Here is a 16,261-nt window from a genome sequence, read left to right on the forward strand (position 1 = left end):
ATCGTGTTTTGCGCTTTACGTAACAATAAATATTGTTTTACACTTTACATCATGTCCAGTCTGTTTATTTTCTTAACTTAAAACTCAGTCACTTAACTAAATTCAGATTTAGTCTGTGATTTTCCTGATCGGTCTTACTGTTATAAAGCGAGCTAATGAATACTCGTGTAGAAATTAGTTTCAACTCAGAATACCACAGTATCATTGTATTTAGAAACTCAAGCAGAAAGCACACTTGGTATACAAAATAAAAAAAGGACATAATGCTGATTATATAGCAATTTAACAGTGAAAAATGTAATCACAATATATTGGCACGAGTTGTTTCGGTTTTTCCTTAATGCAGAGCCATTTGCGCTCTGTTTGCCGCGGGAGGCTCGAACCCCGGATTATAGCTTCGTAATTCCATAAACTTACCGATGTCTCACCGGAGGACATTGGCATGAGAAAAACATTTCAAGAAAAGTGTATTTGCATATTTGAATGCGTTTTTATTTTCGTCTAATATATGACTTAGATTGGTAAATTACTATTCTGTAAAATACAAATATTAAGACAAATTCCGATATTCATGCAAGCAAAGCATTATTTGTTTTTTATATTATGAATTTATTTTATTTAATGATAAAAAGACCTATTATCACACGAAACCTATGACACAGTATAAATGGTTCTAATATGTATAGAAACCTTTTTGTCAGTTTAAATGTATTATTTACGAAAGAAAATGAATGCTTCAATGAATTGAAAGAATACAATGTACCTTTAAAAATTCACTTAAGGATTGAGCGCCAATCATTATTCCAAATTTTATTTTAACTTTTTTTTGTTTATAACTCCATGCCCACATAATTTTCTTTCTACCTTTTACTCCTAGTGGTGGACTCAAGGAAAGTGAGCTTGAATCACTACAGACAGGTTGTCGAGCTTTCTAAGATCGTGGGTATACTAGATCTATTCGTTAAGAAAGCTGCACTTTAAACAGTGTTCACGTAAAAACCTTTACATGTTAGGATTTCATGTATATCTGAGACAGCAAACGCTGTTTAGCGATCCGGATTTTACGCTGCCGCTAAAGGGAAGGTGTATACGCTATTTATTTTGCTTCAAGCGAGTCATACAAGTCGTTGCTTTATTTTCCGTTGAACCTAAATACATTCGTCACTCCTGTAGGAAGCGTCAGCGGGATAGTGACGTAGAAACGCCTTGTACTGGTAGATTTAACTGGCCAATGCTGGTTTTGCGTGTACTGTGTTTCTACAGGCCGCAAAAGAATCAAGTCAATCGACATAGCAACGCGTACATTTTGTAGTATCTGCTTAGGCCTAACAAACTTCTTTAAAGCGAAGGGAAGTGCCATTACTAAATATTTTAAAGATTCCCAGTTTCGAATTTTATGAATTATCACTTGTGAGTAATCCGCAAAAAACAACTGATGATATCTTAGAGTATTAGGTAAAAAATTAGTAAATTTACTGTTAATTGCTGTACTGTACTTTGAAATTGAACTAGCAGCACTGTCACTGACGAACTATCTCAGTGAGCTGAACCAAGCGTACGTAAACATGGAAGAGGAAATCCCGAGTTTCTCATCATCAAAAGATGAAGCTGCTTATTTTAAAAAGGTGGCTTTAGATCTTATGAAAAAGTAAGTAGCTTATGTTTTAACTGATGATTTATACTAAACGTCAAATGTCACGTTTCTTTCTCATTCTGTGACTTTTTTAAACGAAATTATCAGTGTTTGAAGTATGACAATATAAAAAGATATGTGCATACAGATACTATTTTTAACAAAAGTCACATCACTAACAATAACATTTGTGTGTATAGTTAAGCCTACATTTAAACTTTATTGCAGGATGAACATTATTAGTGGTGTACTTCAATACATTTAAATGTATTAAATAGTAACGTTTTTTAATGAAAGCAACAGCCCTGTTTTGAAAAATGAAAATATTGTTTTGAACTCCAGAGAGTGTTTGTGTAGTCAACTTTAATAGAAATGATGTACGAGAGATGCACAGTTTTGTATTAAAAATCATAAATGTATAGTGTTTCAGTTCCGATAGTTTTGTATTATGGTTGAAAATAAGACACACGCGTGTTTGTATTTATGTAGTAGTAATTCTAATTGAAACTTGCTTACGAAATTAAAATTTATTGAGGCCACCTTTAATTCTTAAACCTGCGTTAGTTCCCATGCTGTATGGAAAAACTTTCGTACCCTGGGATTGCGCTACACCCCACACCAAAAAGTTTTATTAGATTGTTAATCTATCTATGTGTACATTTATGGTAAACATCTTATGAGTTATACCATAGAATGTTGTTCTTTTTGTTTTATGTTTTGGTAGTGTTAATAAAGGAATGATGGAAAATATCAGATGTTGATACTTGTTATCACTTTATTTACAAAAAAATACATGATTGAAAAAGTTTTTTGTTTTTATCTAAACATCTTCCTATGAATTATTTTGAACTAAAAACATCATTTGTTGGCTAACATCAATAAAAATGCCTTACATTTAATCTAACCTAACTGCTTACTCAGAATCTTCTGTATGTGATACCATCATTTGACACTGAAAGCACTGGATATAAACTTGACTGTGATCTGACTGTCTTCAAGCTGATCATATTCACCCTCACTATCGTCCTCAGGTTAACTATCATTGGGACAGTCAGCCAACATCTGCCTAATTCTCTCGCCTTCACTGTCACCATCCATCTTCAATGTAATAAAATAAGAAATTGAGAAATTGCCCTCATAAAAACCTAATACTCTGCAAAAATCTTTGCTGAAGCAAATATTGCTTCTTACTTGACACGTATAAGCTCTAAAAACTCTTATTGTATCATAAATGACAAATAATAAAGAGATAGCTAATCTTGGAAAACATACCTTGGTTTAGTACCTTGGGGTATTTTGCTCCCCAAGCCACAAGAAACCAAGTGTTGTTCTCAGTTCAGTTGAGGGTAGAAATGGGAGAAACTAGGTGTGTATTCTATTGGCAGTTTTAGGAAGCTACTAGGAAGAGCAAAGACCTCAGTGCTGCCATCAATTTGTGAGATTGTTTAAAAATTTTTGGGGTAGAAAAACAAAACAAAACAGGGTACGAACGTAGGGTTAAACATAACACAATTTTTAGGATATTTTATTGTCTAAATGGTACTTAAATTTAAAGCAAGCAGGCGAACGATATATTGTATCAACAAGTTGCTTATTATTATATACCTCTTGCTTTGACATTTAGCGTGAAACTTTTAAACTCAACTAAGCTTCATAATTAAATGTTTCATGAGACGATATATCGTTTATTTATTAAAGCAAACAATAACTTCCGAGTTTTATTTGTACATAAATAACAATGATTACGCAGTTCTTATTTAGGGCTTTAAAGAATGGGGTCTAATAATGGTAGCAACGCTGAAATAAGTTCCTATGTTTCTCTCTCTCTCTTCTTTTTTTCCAGTACTAACAATTGTACGCAGCTACTTTATTTCTTGACACCCATTGTCTTGAAACTTGGAGGTCATATACCTCGCGACAAGCTCCACAGACTAAAACGGACATGTGTGCTTTTCATTGGATTTAAAAGGGTAAAAGATAAAACAATTTGCATAGTTAGAGCTTTACACATGGAATTCCTTCATATTTTGATTGATCTATGTGATTCTTTGCACTACACTACTCTACGAAACACCCCAAGACTAAAATAGATTTGGGGTTCGTGCCTTTCTTGCAGTTTTACAAGATTTAAAGGTCCAAAATAGGATTTTTTTGCCTGCAATTCCTCTATATTTCGACCAGTATAGATGAAACATTACACAAAGCATTCTTGAGACAGCCTCCACAGACAGATATTAGATGTATACCTGTCTTTCGATTTCGCAAAGTTAGGACTCTTGACCTACATTCCGTAATGTTTCAAACAGTCTAGGTGATTGTTTGAACAACGATACCTACGACAATCCCCACAGACTTTTGGTTTTAAAGGTATCAGAGGCAAAAATAAATAAATAATTCGCTGTGTACGTAGTAGGGAGCTCTGAACTTAGGTTTTTCATATAAACGTTACAAGGGGTTGTTATTAGTAGTTTATATACCGCGTCGAAGAATGGGCCTTATTTGTCCCCAGATTACCCGATAAATGTTTTGTCATTATCAATAAATCTATTTATACAGAAACTGATCATTTTATATATTATGAAGCCACAATTTATAATGTTGCCATACATCTTCCCAAATCGATAATTTGTTCAGTGTCTATCAGAGTGAAGTATTTTTATGTTGTAGTTAATGCACCCTTCCCAAGCCTTGAATACCATTTTATCTTGAAACCCACTGTTTTCTGAGAATCTCTTCGAATAAGGTGGATAGGGGGAGATATAATTACATTCGTTCCCCCTCCTCCACAGTAGTCGAAATGCTATATGTGTACTATTGTTAAAATATATTTTCTCTAAAACCGACACACATGCTGTTTATGCATTAAATATTAGACTACACTGTCTAGGAAGCGATTTCTTTTTGTAGAAAAGTTATGGTGCAGTCATATTGATTAACATAAATTTTGTTTTGAGTCTTCTTCCATTTACTGACTTTGTGAAAAAATAACTCCTAACGAAGAGAGAAAGAAACTTAATGTGACTCTTAACAATAATTTATTTTTTTCAACAAGGGAAGAATATAAATTGGAATAAATAAATAAATAAAAAAAAAAATATATGTATATATACACAGACACACACACACACAAAGTGCCTCTTTTAATATATTGATTTGAGCACGAAAGGCTTAAGATTACAAACGAGTGCTCCACATTTGTGTTTTTGGAGAAAAGAAATCCACCAAAATTTACTCTCAATAAAAATAATACTAAACATTACTTCTCCCCCCCCCCCATCTCTCTGTCCTTTTTTTTTTTTTGTATGAAGATGTCTTCTGAAAATGCTATTTAAAAGCGACTTACTCTGCGTCACAGCTCATCGGATATAGCGTTGTGTATTGGCAGCGTTATTTCAACGTGAAAACAATCCCTATATATTGCGGTGGGGATACACCGTATATCATCAGTCTTAACCTCCGTTCGCTAGTCTCACGTGAAGAAATTCAAAAAAAAAAAAATCAAAACTAGAAATTGGGAGAGCGAGATGTGGGTGCTCTAGTCCACAACGTCTCACATCTATATCACCCTTCACGCAGACAGCTGTGGGAAGGTGATTACTCTCCAAAGTAAAATAAAAAAAAAATAATGAAAGACAAAGTAAGGTACTACCACTTGGGAGGTAAATAAGGTAATTTTACCTCCTGAGGTTGGCATTCCAGCCCCCATTGTAGTAGTAAAGCACTAATTAGTAGCACTGTAGACAAATTACACTAGTACAACATCCCAACCAGGTTATCTAAATTGGTTTATGCAGCGTTTTTATTTGACTTTTGTTTGGGCTTGTTTTTGTTCATTTGTATGTCATTTATCACAGGTTTGGATTTGCTGTTTTTAACGCAGTCCTTTCTTCTGATTTTGTATTGCTTGACTGTTTGATTATTGATTTTCTATATATATATCTATTTTAACTCAATACTTTTCGTCTCTCTCCTTTTTTGTTTTTTGTATGAAGATGTACGATATGTTTTAAAACAGTCGGAATAACTTGTCATGCCAGTATGCTGCCTCTAAGCTTTAAATGTAAATCATTATAGGAATTTTTCCCATTGAAATAAATAAATATATGTATGTATATTTATATTTGTTTGTAATTAAGCATAAAGCTACACAAAGGGCTATCTATGCTCTTTCCACCACGGGTACCGAAACCCGGTCTCTAGCGTTACACTAGGAAAACAGAAATTATATATTTTCTCCCTTACGAACGCGATTGAACTGCTTCTGTGCTCATTTCTAATATCAACCTAGATGTCGGTGTAAACATAAGAAGCACTGGGTGCTTTAAAGCAGTCGGAATAAACTGTCATGCCATTATGCTGTCTCTAATTTTTAAGTGTAAATCATTATTTAGAAAAAAAAAGTTTGTGTATGTGTGTGAGAGAGAGACCCCGCTTATAACTGGCTAACTACTAGACTGATTGTTACCAAACAAAGAACTGTCACAGATTTTGTTGAATATCTGCTTTAACATGTATTTGTAGAAAGTATGTTTTAATTTTTACTGGTTGAGTTGTTCTTTGAATGGCCTAAATAAGTGTAATGTTATTGTTTGTCATGTTGAAAGATGGTGTAACATATTTTGAGTTTCTAGGTTTATGTATCAATGCATGATCTATATTGAAACAGCCCATGGGGATTATTAAACATAGGTGACTTGTTGGAACTGAGTATGTTAAGGAACTTTGCCGTAAGCCTAGAAAAGTATTAAAATAGTATACAATAACGAATATTGTACACACGTGTATCATTACCGTGTTTTATCAAACTCAAATATGTGATAATAAACTTCTAAAAGGAATAAACCCAACTGCTCAGATTATCTGATCGCATTACCTGATGTGTTAGAAATTTCACTTAGTGTATCATGTCTGGCAATGAAACAGATGGTCGCGGTTAACAATAACCTGTTATTGCAAGCTAACTTTTACTTTTGCCTAAAGGCATATAGGGTGCTTGGGAAAAATGGTAATTTCATCAAGAACCGTGTCAATATTTTTTTACTACAATAATTTACGGCTTAACCAAATATTTGAGCAAGATTTATGTATGTCCTGAACATACAAAGTAAAGAACAACCTGTTTGAAACTCCATCAAAACACGGTGAACGGTTACAAGTGAGAAAAATTAAAATTTCAAGTACAGAGAAAAATCTAATACATGTAAAAAAAATCCTCTGCCAGACACAGAAAGTAGAGTAAGGGATTGTTTTATTAGGGAATTCGTATAGTCATAATATTGAAAATATTGTAGTTCTTTTTAAGCCTCTCATTTTCCAGTGTTGTATAAGCATGGGTTAGATATAGAACGGTTTCGTATATTTAATATCCATTAACACATATGCATAGTCAAAATTATAAATATTACTAGGTAGAAAACTCGCGCATTGCGTAAGAAATATTTTTTCGGTTGTGATATTTTATATCCAAATACGCAAAGTTTATAAAATGTAAAGGCAATGCTATGTATTTAAAGTAATTAAAACAGCTAAGTGACCTGTGTAGACTACTCGTATATGAGGTTAGGCATGTAGAGTTTTGAACGAATCGGATGGTCGTGCGGGGCGTCTCGGTGACTGCGAGGTTAAACCTAAGTGGGTGAAACATATTCCACAACACGTGATAACCACTAAACACCTCTAGTACAAAAGAAACTTTGAGCCGAATGATCTGATTGAAAAATGACAAACCAATCGAGTTACATATTAAGAGACACCAGATCTAGCGACGCTTTCGAATCCTGGGTATTTGGAACAAGTATTAAAACTCAACAGGATGACGGTACAGTACTCTTAAGTGTCTATAAACAAATGAAGAAATTCGCTTACAAAACCTTAACACATAAACAACTGCAAGTTTAGATGGGGATCTGAGGGATGACAGATCCATTTCTTAAATCCCTTCCCTTTGTAATTCATAGTACTATCTACACCCACCCACCACTTACGTTTATAGTGATGTCTTCCCTATATCCCTACTCCTAATTTCATTTTGGTATAGTTTAATGAAGTTTACGTTTCCACGCATGCACAAACGTTACTCTTTTAATTATATAGATACGCAGTAAACTGTACTCCTAAATCGATTATAAAAACATTATGCGTACATTTTTTTAAAGAATCAGTGTGTTAGTACTTTTATTATTTTTATAGAACTTGGACAGTCTTGAAAAACACGTGGGAAGAACCAATATTTTATTAAAATCCCTCAAATTAATTTTTATCGACCGGATGAAAATGAATACTTACGAGAAAAAATTTACACGTTAAAAAGTTTTTTTTTTTTTCTGCTACTACTAAACAAAATATTTAGGGCAGCCAACGCATTTCTTTCCTGTATCGTTAAAGTTGTTTAATGCTTCTTTTATTTACTGTTTTCGTAAATAAAAAATAGAACTCCAGACTAACAAATGAATGTACTTTATCACAGTCGAAAACTGTTTTCATTTTCAGAACAATAGTGAAGAATATAAAAGAGAAGACATAGAGAGAGAATTAGAACTGTCTGTTCTTGCTCATGGGAACAGCGTCATAAAAAAGAAAACTAAAATAGGAAAAACTTTCTGCATGGTTTATCATGTGGAAAATTTGGAATCAAGGATCCACAGGGCATAATATTATAAACACTTATTGTGCATTGATTCTTGTAATTATAGTGAATGACCCTTACTCTTTAATGGATTAAACAACTTGAAGATTTTCAAAGGAGCAAATCTCGTTAGTCAAACTACACGTACAATGAAAGTATCGGACAAATTAGTGTTAGTTAGTGGCCTTAGTAGTGAGTCAATCATTTTGTGGCTGATACTGAGCTGCGTAGTACCAATACTTGAGGAGATGCGCTGCATGATGAAACATAGGTTTACATAGGTTACTGTGCCATTGTAGACGGCTTTTTTGTACATTGTGTGCATGTGTCTATATATATATATATATATATATATATATATACACACACACACACACACACACACACACACACACACACACACACACACACACCAGCAGAGACCCGTAAAACATGTGTGGTCAAATTAGTACTTCTACAGGAATACAGGATTTTTAGAATAATATAAGATAATTCTAGTCGTAGACATCGAAATCTACAACTTACAAGTCCACTTGTTTAGGCCTAACATTAGTTAAGCCTTTATTAAGCATGGCTTATATTCGATAAAGAAGTAAATTAACACTGTAATTTGTGCACGTTTTTGGCTTTAGTTTAGTTAGGGCTAAACTTCACCGTACTTAATACTATCAATAAATAAACACATAATGTTATTCTACGACCTAACGTTAGCCCTTTTTAAAATCTTTGATAAACCTTTAATATGTTGTACAAATTGTCAAGTCAAGTATATTTACATTCGTTGAAATCAATTGCGCACACATGCGCATTTAGATAGTAAAGCGCACGCGCATTTTCAGGGCAGAAAAAAAAAACCGAGTTTTATTATAATGGATATATGATTTTCTCTTGTTTTCATAAGGGTTATGATGCTCAATTTGAATGTTGAAAAACCCATATGTATACGTCCATTGAACATTTGTCATAGTATGCAATACGTGTGGACAGTAATTCCACATTGTGTTAAACAATATTCCAAACATACAGTGCATGTATAGGACAAAATATACCTAATAAATATAAAGCGAATTTGTTTAAAATATATAAAATTCACTTCATGGAAGAACAATCTAAAATTGTATACAATTATATACTGTATGCAATAACAGTAATGATTACTTTTGTACCAGAGTATCGGAAAAACAAGAAGAAGATTACCATCATTGTAGATATTCAGACGTCTTAGTACCAATAGGACGTTTTTTTCTTTCTCTCTCTCTCTCTCTTAGTAACTCTTCGTGCTCTTACGCAGTTCATGGCTTGGCTTCTTATTACACGTTTGTCGCATTTGTTTTGAAGAATTCTGTACGTATGATATTAGTTGTAATAAATTTCAAAGTTGTGTGTGTGATAAACTTGGCTTTATATAAGGGGTAATATCGATAAAAAAGTAACCAATGGAAATAGTATTAGGTTAGTTTTAAGAAGCTAACATTTTTAATCAGCTTTCTTGTGACTTCTACAGTCACATTTTGCAAGCAGAACTGTGTGTATCATTTTCAGAAAGATATATGAAATTTAAATGTGACAATGACAGAGATGACTCGTGTTTGTGTGAGCTTTACTAGAACATGTTTATACTTTTATAGTTATCGACCTGATTTTGTACGAATAATTAATACAAGGCAAAATGTCGTTGATAAAAGGTATATTGAGTGCACTTTGAATTAGTGGTCAATGCGTACAAGTTTAGTAGCAGAAATATGTTGATATTACATATTAAATTTATACTAACAGAGCGGTAAGATTCGATTACTATGTCTTTTTGTTTAGCTTGCATGAATTATATAGTAAATATTGTATTGACGTTTCAGATGGAAGGACAGCCAGGTGGAACTGCAGGAGTTTCAAGATGGAAGTCGGGAATTAGAAGCTGAGCTAGAAGCCCAGCTGGAGCAAGCAGAGAAGGCGAATAAGGACCTGAGGTCAATCAATACCCGGCTTAAGATAGATTGTGAAAGTCTACAGGTCAGTGCTCTGGCAGCTAGCGCCAACGTTTTCTGGACATTTGTAGATGGACAAATTATTCCATTAACCTAGTTTGTCAGCTCCAGAATTTTTGGACGTGTTAATAATGGTATTAACCTAGATGACCTTTCTTTCATATTATAGACGTCTGCTTTTTTTCTTTCTATTTTTGCTTGGAATTGTTTCGAAGAGTAAAAGTAAGTTCCAAAATCAGTAAGTACTTGAAACCAATGACAACTGGGTATTTAGACGAGATTTAAATATTATAGGTGTGCCAAACCCGTCATAATCAGACTTAGAAAATATGGAAGACCTTTTTTAAAAATTAAAACTCTTTAATATTAAAAATATTTAATTTCACTCTTATAATATAGATGTTGTTTTTTTTTTCTTTGCCCAGAATACTTTTTTGGTAGATTAAGAACTATATCCATCACACATCTGCAGAATGCGTCAGAAAAAGGGACGGGTAGAAAAAAAAATCTTGCAAAAGCATATAACAAACATCTTTTCCTCTACCTTTGAGTTTGAAACCAAGGTTACGTCTCTGAACACAACAATTTCATGATGAAACTGCTAACGAAGTTAATTAAACCTTTCGAAAATGTTTGAAAACAAAGCGCAATAAGGCTGTTTTATGCCAGAAGATACAACCAATGTGACATTTATTTTGTTCGCTCATATTTTCGGAATATATTATAACCGTTACTTCTTGGTGGTAAATGCAGTTTTGTGCAAGGAGTTTTTCATAAGGTTTTATCTTAAATGCATTAACTGTACAATGTTTTAGCCCTAGGCCTACTTCAGATATAACTTGTTTGGTATTCTTAGACAAGCACTATCTTCGTTAAATAATTTTCAAAAAATGTTCTATTCAAAATATGAAATGTAACCTTGGACCCGTATTGTGTATGAACAGAGATTAGGACATGTTTCATTCGACGGTTATTAAAACGCTGCTAGTTACATCTTTTGAGATAATGATGTACCATTTATTGCCCTCCGCGTTACGTCTTGTACGTGATACGGAAGTACACGAATACACCACAACACTTGATAGGCTTGGGTATTCAGCGGCACTGAGTTTCGTACCTCGTCAGGGTCATGCAGTTTCGTTATACGTATGTGAACATTCTTATGCGGTATGAAAACCTGTTTTACTGTGGTAAGTTAGTCGAGTAAATAGACACGATTCTGTCCGTGTTCCATTTGGCAAACACAACGAACATTCGTCAGCTTTTGTCTTTCATGTTTATTGTTATTCCTTTAACTTTTAAATATTGCGAAAATTGATTATGTGAGTGAATTCCAAATATAATTTCATAAAGTGTAATGTTTATTTCCGATTTGATTTTGCAGTGCTAGAAAAGGTTGCAATAATTATAACTTTCGGGTGATGTATCATTTTCTTCACTAATCGTTAATTATAGTTGTCATTATTTAAAACCGACAGAAAAGATGGATATCAACCATAAAACCAGTTTGTACACGTTTAATTTCGTACAGAGGTTTACGTGTACACAAGTGAAGAATTTATATTTGTTTACAAAAAGATAGTTAAACTTTTGTCATTGTAATTTTTTTTTGTGAAATCTGATACACATGAAATCACTTCTAAACTATATGATAAGTTCCTTCTGCAGTATATGAATATTTTTACGCATGTACTGTTCACTAAATTAATTGTAATAATGTCATGATAACTCACCTCCAGAGGTGGGTGTGCTTTGGAGAATGAGACTGAAGTAGTAACAGGTTTGTATCAGTAGGCCAGTGGGCCAAAAGAACTCTTAATTTTAGATCATTTTAGCAGCTGTTTTATCCACTTATTCTGGCTGTTCCACGAAATTACGTCACGAAAGTGGCTATGTTAATGTTTGTTACTCAGTAATGGCAGAATGTTGGAAGGTTTTCAAACTAGAGGCACAGCAAAACAGTTTTCTTGTGAGATGGTTCTTCCACGCGGCGTCGCTCGAATTGGTTGTATGTCCATCTAGGGAATCTAGATTTAGACGCGAACGTTATTATAAGTTATCAGATGTTGTTTTCCTTTTAAAGCATCATCGCATTATAAGTAACTGAATTATTAAAACAGCATCACTTCATTAATGTTTTACTCGTAGTTGTTTATAGTTTTGTTATATCGCAGTGCTTGATAATGAAAGCACAACAGTAGCTGGAATATTTTTAATTAATATAAAACTAGAAAGGAAAATATTAATTTTCACTAAGCACGTGTTGGATTTATTTAATTTTTAATTACCACTTTTGATACGTATCATCCTGAACCGTTAGTGGATACGTGATAATGTAGGATTTGTTATTTACGTAATACGTGTATTTGTTCCTGATAATAATAGTGTAATATTTTCGTTTCAGTAAGGTAGCTTAACGTTAAGGTGATAGAAGAACAGCTAATATTGTGAAGAACACCGTTGTTCAAGACGCTACTTAGTTATACTTATTTGTCTGTAGTCGATATAAAAACCAGTTATAACTCAAACAAACTATACCATGGGTTCTCGAACTTTTCCAGTCCAGAACCTCTATCTGTGGGGATAAACAACTCAAGATCCTTCATTGATCAAGCAACTAAAAATCAACATATAATAAGTACCATTCTAGATAATACAGTTCCATAATTTTAAAACACTCGATCTCAAAACCTGTACAATACTAAGAAAAAAGGGGGTAATCTCCCTGTAGCAAATCATATAGCGAAGAGATAAAGAAGAGGAAGAAACCCTGTTTGAATATATTAATATTTCCAACCTACAGTTACATCTGAACTCTATACAAATCGGATCCGCAATGCCTAAACCCTTGTATTTGATTAATGGAATTGGCGCTTCAATACTAAGATTTATCGGTTAAAAATTAGAAATATTTGAAAACATTAGTTGTATTTTTTCCTAGCAATGAAGAAAATTCCTTGGTAATTACATCAATTATGGTTGTATTATAAAACTATAATAGAATTAAACTGTGTTCACGTTCTCTTTAACTGGTTTTTTCTCAGTATGCACCCGTGTTCATGAATGTATTTTGACATTTGTTTTATAATACGTATATCTTATTAGAATTTATTAGTATGTTTTTATCATTACATACCGAATAAATCTTATTAATAAATATTGTTCTGGTATAAGATACTAAAGTGTGTAGACGAAACAAGAAATTTGTTTCTGTATCCAAACACAGGACACACTAGTTCTTTATTGTATGTTACAAATTACGTGTGTTTGTTTTTTCTCTTTCTCTCAAATAAAGATTTAAATTCGTTTGAAATCTGAGAACAGTCACAAACAAAAGAAACTGAAAAATAATAGTATAACAAAAAATCTACCAGTAACTCATCCCGTGATTTGTTCTGATTGTTTTTTTTTGTTTTTTTTTGTTATTGTACTGAAACGAACGAACAGAGCACTTAACAGTTCACACAGCGACATCTAGTACCTCAAGGATGGTACCAGCAGGAAAGGGAAAATACAGCTACATAGGGAAGAGTGAAAACGTCACATCTCTATAAATAACTTCAGAATTTTGGCGTCAGACTATTTAACTAGAAATTGCTTAGAAACGAAAGTTTGTTAATAGACAGTGAATGTATAGAACGTAACAACAACCACAACTGGTATTATTATTTTAATTTGGATTTTTTTAATGCCCGTTTTGAACATTTATTGTTATGTTTTCTTTCTTTAATTTCGTTATATTACATCGATGTATCTATGAAAACAATGTATTACAATTATGTATGAATTGGTACCATCTTTTATTTGATGTATTTACAGATCGTTGATGACGGGGATAAGTATGTCTTGAAACGTCCGAATATTAAATATGTTATCCATCATAGCCATGATTTTTCTTTTCTCACTGTAGTTCGTTAAAGCGGTTCTACGGTCTACTCTGTTACAGACGTAATAAATAATTTGTTGGATATTCTATAACTTTCTGTCTAGTTATCTTCCCGCGATAACAAGGTGGAGAAGTTATGATATTGATGCGTTGATACCTGTAAGAGTTAGACTCATTTTCTTATGGTATCGCTATTAGAAACATGAGATGTAAGACAAACAACTGGTTGTTATTTTTCTTAGCGTTCATCTTGTAGGTTGACAACCTTTTCGTCCTTCTAGTTTGAATTGAGTGGTCGTGACTTGGGGCCGGAGCTTTGCACTTGCTCGTGATAAAAGTATTCTCTTTGTTTAGTTATAACAAGTGGTTGACCTCATAATCTGTTAGCGGCATTCCGCCCTCCCCACCCCTATCTTCAAGATGAGTTAACCAGTACTATAAGCTGTTGTTCATGACGGAGTAAAAAGGCTGCGCTATGAGATAAGAATGTAGTTCTCGGACGACAGAGAAAATAATGAAAAACTAAATAGTAGATTAAATTTAGAACACATGTTGTCATGGCTGTACAAATTAAGGTTTTGTTGACTTTGTGTAACAGCAGAATGTAATATCTTTTGTTCTTAAAACTTTCGTCTTATAATCACGATTTACGGAGCTCTCAGCTCGTGCCTCAATAACGGCAAGTTTACATATCATACAATGACAACTAACACGAACTCTTGTTAGGTAGTTTATATATAACACACAATGACAACTAAGATAAACTTGTTAAGTAGAGAGTGACTGTAGGTTTACATACAACACAATGACAACTAAGATAAACTTGTTAGGTAGTGTGTTTATGTAAGTTTACATACAACACAATGACAACTAAGATAAACTTGTTAGGTAGTGTGTTTATGTTAGTTTACATACAACACAATGACAACTAACAGAAACTTGTTAGGTAGTGTGTTTATGTTAGTTTACATACAACACAATGACAACTAAAATAAACTTGTTAGGTAGGGTATAACTGTAATTTTACGTACAACATAGTGACAACTTTGTTAGGTAGTGTGTTTATATAAGTTTACATACAACATGGTGACAACTTTGTTAGGTAGTGTGTTTATGTAAGTTTACATACAACATAGTGACAACTTTGTTAGGTAGTGTGTTTATGTAAGTATACATACAACATAGTGACAACTTTGTTAGGTAGTGTGTTTATGTAAGTTTACGTACAACACAGTGACAACTTTGTTAGGTAGTGTGTTTATGTAAGTTTACATACAACATAGTGACAACTTTGTTAGGTAGCGTGTTTATGTACAACATAGTGACAACTTTGTTAAGTAGCGTGTTTATGTACCACATAGTGACAACTTTGTTAGGTAGTGTGTTTATGTACCACATAGTGACAACTTTGTTAGGTAGCGTGTTTTTGTACCACATATTGACAACTTTGTTAGGTAGCGTGTTTATGTACAACATAGTGACAACTTTGTTAGGTAGCGTGTTTATGTACCACATAGTGACAACTTTGTTAGGTAGTGTGTTTACGTACAACATGGTGACAACTTTGTTAGGTAGTGTGTTTACGTACAACATAGTGACAACTTTGTTAGGTGGTGTGTTTATGTAAGTTTACGTCCAACATAGTGACAACTTTGTTAGGTAGTGTGTTTACGTACAACATGGTGACAACTTTGTTAGGTAGCGTGTTTACGTACAACATAGTGAAAACTTTGTTAGGTAGTGTGTTTATGTGAGTGAAATGGAAATAGGCAACTCATCAGTTTAAAGCGTTAAAAATCCCAAAGACAGTAACATATTTCGCAAACATTTTCTTGTGTAATTCTGCTAAGTAGTTCGTCAGATAACATTACTAAGTATGTGTAGTTCGGTATTGATGATGAATCGCTAATAGTGTATATGATACTAATAGACCTTTGACTTGATAGATAATAGCTAGCATTTTACAATTTAATATATACTTGTGAACGCTATCTGGCGTATGATATATATATATATATATTTGTGAACATAGTGTATGTACGTTAAATATGTATTCCACGGAATTATTATTTTGTTTTTTAACAACTATTTGACGATTCTATTTTCAGTTTATTTTCTATGGCTTACACGACCAG

General features: G+C 33.2%; 1 protein-coding gene across 1 annotated transcript in view; it reads left to right on the plus strand.

The window, feature by feature from the left end:
• The first annotated feature begins 930 nt into the window (after nt 1-930).
• Nucleotides 931-16,261, plus strand: part of LOC106478831 (nuclear distribution protein nudE-like 1) — a 36,145-nt gene continuing 20,814 nt past the window's right edge. The window contains exons 1-2 of the mRNA XM_013939405.2: nt 931-1,648; nt 10,112-10,265. Coding sequence (XP_013794859.1) covers nt 1,566-1,648; nt 10,112-10,265 — 237 coding nt within the window. The 5' untranslated portion in view covers nt 931-1,565. The remainder of the gene's footprint in view (nt 1,649-10,111; nt 10,266-16,261) is intronic.

Source organism: Limulus polyphemus, unplaced genomic scaffold (genome assembly GCF_000517525.1).
Source record: "Limulus polyphemus unplaced genomic scaffold, Limulus_polyphemus-2.1.2 Scaffold253, whole genome shotgun sequence".
Lineage (NCBI taxonomy): Eukaryota > Metazoa > Arthropoda > Merostomata > Xiphosura > Limulidae > Limulus > Limulus polyphemus.